At 41.1% G+C, this 7,610-nt stretch overlaps 1 protein-coding gene across 1 annotated transcript; it reads right to left on the reverse strand.

Moving 5' to 3' along the window:
• Positions 1-478: 478 nt before the first annotated feature.
• nkx2.1 (NK2 homeobox 1) lies at positions 479-2,130 on the reverse strand. Its single transcript, XM_054614511.1, has 2 exons — positions 1,764-2,130; positions 479-1,161 (listed from the first exon to the last, which is right to left on the reverse strand). The coding sequence occupies exons 1-2, from the start codon at positions 2,128-2,130 to the stop codon at positions 479-481; spliced, it is 1,050 nt and encodes a 349-aa protein (XP_054470486.1).
• Positions 2,131-7,610: the final 5,480 nt, after the last annotated feature.

The following is a 7,610-nucleotide window of genomic DNA, read 5'->3' on the forward strand; positions in this document are numbered from 1 at the left end:
AAGCTAGATCTACGGCTTACATTAAATTCTATATAAATCAGAGTCACGTGTGTTTTGTGGGGGGGGGATTTAACAGCACCCATATACAACAGTCTCCCTGCTCAGGTTCACTTTCCCCCGAACTACTGCAGGCCTATGTGACTGCTGATTCGTCTTTTGTCTCAATATAATTTACATAAATAAATCCCAAGACTTCCGCAGCTTCTGGCCAAAAAAAAAAAAAAAAAAAAAAAAAAAAAAAAAATGTTTTTCCCCTCCTTCCTTCCATTTAAGTCTCACTTCCTTCCAAAAAAATGTGAAAATTCAAGAAGAGCTGCGCCGAATCTCTCTCGGCTCTTGTTCAGATGCGCACATTTTACAGTAAAACTTGTTGAGTCTTGAAAGAAAAAGAAAAAGAAAAAGAAAAAAAAAAGAGATGTCTATTTTGTTTTCTTTAAATATAAGAATCGTTTTTTTTTTAAATAGCCGGCGCCTCTTGTCACCACGTCCTGCCGTATAACAGGGCCGAACACTGCAGGGCCGAGCCGTACTCTGCGCCGGGGGAATTGAGGTGAGAGAGGCCGGCCACCTGGCTCTGCAGGGACGGCGGACTGGAGGAGTGAGGCGCCAAATCTGGAGAGTGACCGGTGCTCCCCACCTGCTGGCTCTGGTGCTGCCCGAGGCCGGACGTGTTGTTGGACATGATCATGACGTTGCCGCCTCCTTGCTGGTGGAGGGTCTGCGCGGAGGACGTGGGCGTGTGGCCGGTGCCCTGGCACGGCTTGCCGTCCTTCACCAGCACCGGCACGGCCACCCTCCGCGGGGACTGCTGCTGCTGCTGCTGCTGGCAGGAGCCGCTGTCCTGCTGCATCTGCTGCTGGGACACTTTGTCCTTGGCCTGCCTCTTCATCTTGTACCGGTGGTTCTGAAACCAGATTTTCACCTGGGTCGGGGTGAGGTGAATCATACTTGCCAGGTGTTCCCTCTCCGGCGCCGACAGGTATTTCTGCTGCTTGAAGCGTCGCTCCAGCTCGTAGACCTGCGCCTGGGAGAACAGCACCCGTCTCTTTCTCCTCGGGGTGCTGGACAGGGAGCCCATGCCTTTGCCCACGTCGGCCAGGGAGCTGAGGCTGCCCATGCTGCCCATGTTCATGCCCGACGACGAGCCCATGAAGCGAGAAACTGAGGGGGGGAGGGGGGGAAACATATAATTCATACCATAAAACTTCAGATTTTGCTTGCAAATATGCACAAAATAATTCAGTTTTTAGTTAAGGCATAAAACATCATAGAAATGTCATGTATTTAATGGATGAAAGTATTGGTTACACTGTGGCACTAATGTGTCTACAACCATGATATTTAATTCCATGACTCAATATAGTAAAATAATCAGTTAAGAAAACAAACTAATGCGTGTCAAAGTCCATTTCATGCATTATCAAACTGTACCAACAACATCTCTCAGCTCAAATGTCAATATCTCACGACTGACAGCAGATTATGTTTGTTATGTTTAATGGCAAAACGTATTTAACATTAAATGGGGGACATTTTCGGCACTAAGGACCATTTTTTGGTTAGACTTTCTTCTCGGATGCATGCTTTTGCTTCATCTTTGCCCTCACTAATAATACAATCAAACACTAGCGGGTGAAATAGAGGGGTATGTAGAGAGCAAGCACTACAAATACAGTATAAACCAGAAGCATGCACACACGGCATTTTTCCTCAACACAACCCAAAAGCTGGAGTCAAAGTGCAGGTGCAGGTGCTGTACTCACTGGTGGAGAAGCGCGGGTCCGGGTTGGCTCCGTACCAGCCGGTGGCCGTGGTGCTGCCCCTCATGCCGTCCTGGTACGACGGCAGGTCGCCCATGTTGCCCAGGTTGCCGTTACAGTAGCCCCCCATGGCCGAGTGTGACAGCTGAGAAACACCTGCCGCGGTCATGTGGTAAGCCGCAGACACAGTCCCATTATGGCCCATGTGGTGCTGCTGCATCGCCGCCTGAGAGACCTGCGGCTGCCGGTAAGAAGCGAGAGGTGCCCCCAAGTTGTTATTCTCCATACTTACTTTCTTATAGCTCTCCTCAAGGGGACTCAAGATATCGGAAACAGAAAAAGGAGTCGTATGCTTAGGGCTCATCGACATTGTTCTGGGGCTGGAGAGGGAGAAATTAGAAGGCAAGGCAATCTCTCCTTCTCTTTTTTTTTTTTTTTTTTTTTTTTTTTTTTTTTTTTTGGCCAAAGCCCCTCTGGTTCCTGTTGTCTCAACGTCGATCCTGGTAGATGAACACGTAGGAGAGCGCCTCAAGTCCGCCTTAATTGGATTGAGTGGGAGCTCGGTGCTGGCTTTGGTTTGTTTTAGCTGGCTGCCAGGTTTAAGGCTACCATCAGAGGCGGGGCATCGGCAACAATACAAAAACAGCTCTAGCCTCCTTTTCGTCGAGCGCAATTTCACTTACGAGACATGTGCTCCCCTCCCACTAACAATAACATAAGCGCTGCACATGATCAGAAATGCACCACGCACGCTGTCCGGCCTGGATGCAGATGATGCTGATGATGCTGATGATGCTGCTGCTGCTGCATCTTGGAGTTTGTGACTTGTTGCCGTCGCTGACAAACACAACCGCTGCACCTCGGGACTGCACTGACCACAATACACTTTATTAACTGTAGTGATGTTTACGAGGGCCTCTTGATGAAAGGAGGCCTATATGGACTTGAGAGTTGGAGAACCACTCCTCGGCTGAACTACTGACTTTTTAATGGCCACGAGAGGCCTCCAGTGATTGCAGGATTGTTTGTGTTATGCCTTATCGTACTCAGACATGCAAAAGTGCACTTGCGGGGAGGGAAATTGACTGATACTGATAAGTAAATAAATACACATCCGCGTGTTAAGTGGCTGCGTAAATGATTAACCCCCCCCCCCCCCCCCTCGTTTTGCTCCTTTTCTTCGTTTGATATCATTGGACGCAAAGCAGCATGTTACCTGTATTCAGATGCACACACTCCTCTAAAAGACCCAGTGAGAGAAAAAACAAAACAAAAAAACAAAATAGAGTCTGGAGTAGGAGAGGCTCTCATGTGAAGTTAGCGGCGTTCAAGGACTCTCCTGCAGCACACCGCCAGGTAGCCCTCAGTAGCATCTTGCCTTAATGCTCAAGGAGCCATAACAGTTTAACTCAATCACATCGCATTTCTAAAATTTTCCACATGGAGCATAAGAAACAGATTTTGGGCTTCATCCAACCGGCTTTGAAGTCAAGAAAATATATTATGAGCGCTTTGCTTCAGACCCAAAGTCCACTTTTACGCAAGGTGACTTTTCTGGCATTCTTTTTCTTTTTTTCCCATTTTTTCAGGAATTATAAGCTTCAACTTTATTGTTGTTTTTTTTTAACCAAACATGAGTACTTACTCTAATAGCATTTTTCTTCTTCTTCTACTTCTAATATTTGTATAGAAATGCTAATAGGCTATTACCACTGTTTTGTCTTTGTTTTAAAGATGCGCATAAGCTTATTTTCATGAGCAGAAATAACAAATCATTTTACACGTTATTCAATATTTCCACGTAATGCAATACAAAAGTCAATGTGTTATTATTTGGCTACCAGTGTGTCCAGTCTGATGCATTTTAGGCACAACATTTTTTTTAACATACTACGTTAGAAATAAGCAGTGAAGAATTGAAATTGACACAATAACTGCTAACTTACACAGTCTGTTGATGTCAGGATCATACCGGAGCTGAGCCTGTGGCTACAGTAAAGAAACAACAAAACCAATTATTATCAGGAATAGATTTGGGTTTTGTAAAGGTCTCGTCCGCAGGTCTAACGTCAGTCACGCAGCAGCAGCTCCTAACAGAAGAAGTCTGCAGGTCGAGCCGACATCTCCTTATAGGAATTAAAGAAACACAGCGTCTTCTGGTGGCAGACATAGTAACGTGAAACGTTGAGAGCAGTTCAATTCAATTCAGTTTATTTTGTATAGCCCAGAATCACAAATTAGAAATTTGCCTCAGAGGGCTTTACAATCTGTGCACATGCGACATCCTCTGTCCTTCCCTCACATCGGCACAGGAAAAACTCCCCTAAAAAACCCCTTTAACAGGGAGAAAAAAGGAAGAAACCTATGGGAGAAAGACAGAGGAGGGATCCTTCTCCCAGGATGGACAGAATGCAATAGATGTCATGTGTACAGAATGAACAGCATAACAGAGATACAACACATTCAATGTATATGACATAAATGATTCATATAATAAGACTACTTATAATAACAGCAGCAATTATTACAGTAATGAAAAAAAAAAAGTATTCCACCGTGACTCTAAACACCTGCTCCTTGTTTCATGTCTGGATCCTTCAAACTATTATATATTTTTCTTAAAAAAAAAAAAATCAAAAATCAAATGAATGTTGATGCAACCTGCAGCAACGAGCTGTCAAACTGCAGCCAGGCTCAGAGTAAAGACCCATGACTGCAGTGACATGCAGATCATCTGCCACAGTGTCTGGCTGCCTGCAGACACTGTGGCAGGATAGTTAGTATGTGCACTTTTTTGCAGCGCTGCATAGAGGTGCGCACTTATCTTTAATGAAGCAATATTATCATATAGTCCGAGGCTAAATATTACAGTTGTAAATAAATTGTTTGGATGATAGCCGAGGTGCATGCGAGTGATTCACAGGCCATATAATCGCAGCAATTAAAATTAAAGCATGTTTCTGCAGCCAAGGTAAATCTTGCTTACGTCTGCCTTAATTGCGGAATTTCACAAGATATTCTTAATCATCTAAATCAGTACCTTTTCCCCCTGTTCTGGCACACGGCTATTATGGCCAATTAGCGGTAATTAGTCCAAATGTTCCGGCTAATTCCTCAGAATAATGAGGACACTGAAGTGGCGGGTATGAGGCTATAGCGAGCCTTTGTTATCGAGGCTCCACGTTGTAGTTTGTGAACTGATTGGTGTAATGCAAGGGACAACTTCAGACGGGGGGACTCAAAAGAAAGTTACTGTTATTATTTCACATGAAAAACAATAGTTTCTTATAAAAAAAAAAAGATACACAATGCAACGCAAATAGTTGTGTCCTAATAAAGATGTCACAGGTGAAGCTACAGCAACACTACAGCCTATGTACGAATATGTCACTATATGCACCTCGATATGAATAAATATTTCTCTCAAGTGGAAAAATTTGACTTTTTAACCCTCTAATAAACCACATATTGATCTCAAAAGGTACACAAAAAACTAACGGCACACAAAACTCCATTGCACATACCTCCAAGGATATCCAAAAATAATAAATGATCTAAACATGTTATATTTGGGCTATTTTTTAATTAAAGAAGATATAACATCTGAAGTCCACTTTAATATAAATAGTTATGCAAAACACAAGCTATCCTGTATCCCCCAAACAGACCATATTAAGTCTAATTCTAACAGATTTAAGGTATTTATAGCAGTTTCGTGCTCTAACAGTATTTGCCCCCCCCCAGGATTTTCTTTTCACTCAAAACTTTTTCCTTGACTTTTTTCCTGTTTTGACTCTTACAAATGTCTTTCTATCAGTAAAAAAAAAAAAAAAAAAAAAAAGAGCCTCTGAGAAGAAAGAGAAGCGTCACCATCACACACGAGCCTTAATGTCTCTCTTTGCAAAGTGAGGTCAGATTGATCAATAAGCTAATAAACCAGCAGCTACAGCATCACCTATCAATAGAAACGGGTTACAATGGGAGGATCTATGGTGCAGACATTTCAAAAATAAATATTCTGCTGTTACTCTGAACCGCCATCACAAAAAACTGGAGGCCACATCACAAAGGCGAAAACTGGACTCATTAGAATTACTTGAGGGCAAATACTGACGTCACGTCGAGCCGGCACACGTCACTACGGGCGGCCATCTTTCTTTACCCAATCAGCAGAGTGCAGATTTAAAGAGTTTTCTATAGAGCATGGTGGGTTGTGTTAAGTGAAGCACGGCCTCTAGTGGATCACCGGCGGCTCTAACCCAAAGCACCGAAACTCACCGTTTGGTCACATTTACTGCAGGAGGTGAGAAACGATACAGTGTGTTAGTGCGCCATCTAGTGGAGAGATGGATCATAAACACATGAAGACCTGATCACGTTCAAGTATTATATGAAGGTAACAAATATGTCAGTATGTCATTACAATTAACAGCTTAGATATATTTGAATTCTGAGATTATTACAACTATTATAAACAAATACAATTCATTTATCATATTTGTTATTCTATATTGTTCTGTACTAATCCATAACTACATTTCAACTTTGACAAGAATTTGTATCCCATACTGTATCATACTATGTTTCTAAATGATATATTATATTATATTTAATATGAATACAGACAACACTAAATCTCATTACTTAATCATGTTATATAAGAGTCTGGTGTACGCTGTTATACTTTGCTGACTTTGCTACTATTGGTCACATCACACCAGTGTCACTTTTGCCTTTTGTTGCTCTTGTATTTCTTCTATTTTTACACATATCTTATTATTATTCTTTACTTTCTCAATTCATCTGTTCTCATTTCGAATTCCCCCACTTGGGACCAATAAAGATTTATCTTATATCATTTTTTTGGCCAGGATGTAAAAGTTTTTTTATTTATATGTGTAGACTAAATATATCTGGGTGCAATCAAAGCCACTAGTCTGACCTTTGACCTTTTAGAAAACCTACAGAAAACCTCACAACCTTCTTAACTTCTTAAAGATTTGTCACAACAGATGCTATTTTCATTTACCAGCATCAGTTAGCCTCTGTTGGACAAATTACATAAGATAATATATTATATCAATAACCTTTAACTTTAATGTTAAATACCAGTTACTTCTGGGCGTGTGTTTTCCACATCACTGCCATTAATTGGTTCTCAAAAAAGCCATTAATGTAGATAGTTCATAAGCTTTTAAGTAATTTGTACAAGGTGATTTAACTTTTTTGTAGGAAAAAAAGATGAATAAGTAGTCAAATTATTCTTACATGTATCAAAATGTGTCTTTAAGGATTTTCCACGTTTAGTCAGAGGCGTTTCAAAACCGTGTCAACTGTAAAACACAACTGTCAGTTTTCTTAATAAAGCTGATATATTGGGGGTTTTTCTGATTCATTTTCTGTCGTTAAGAACTGCTAATGTTTACCTTCATTAATAACTACTGTCTGCAGTCTGCACAGCCTGATGGACATAATTAAAAGTTGGTATTCTCAACTATCGCTCCCAGCAGAGGTTCCCGATCTGTGAGCATGACCCCTGAAGGGTTCACATGATCAATCAGAGGTATTGATATTTCCTCATTTTGGTCTTTTGTGATAGTCCAGATACTTTAACATCTTCTTTCTTCTAAAAGGTTTCAAAAAGAAAAACTAAAAGAAGAGAGAAATCACTGTTTAGTTGAGCTGCTCACAACAACACACATGCAAACTGTGAATATAAGAGATGCTTTTTTAAACTAAAAAAGGTTGGGAACATGTTTACTGTATAAATACTTTTACATTACTTTTTTTTCCATTTTTTTTTATAAATGTCCAGGAAATACTAAAAAAGGGGAAAATCAGAAATCTTGA

The sequence above is a fragment of the Anoplopoma fimbria genome, chromosome 15, assembly GCF_027596085.1.
Source record: "Anoplopoma fimbria isolate UVic2021 breed Golden Eagle Sablefish chromosome 15, Afim_UVic_2022, whole genome shotgun sequence".
In the NCBI taxonomy this organism is placed as follows: Eukaryota; Metazoa; Chordata; class Actinopteri; order Perciformes; family Anoplopomatidae; genus Anoplopoma; species Anoplopoma fimbria.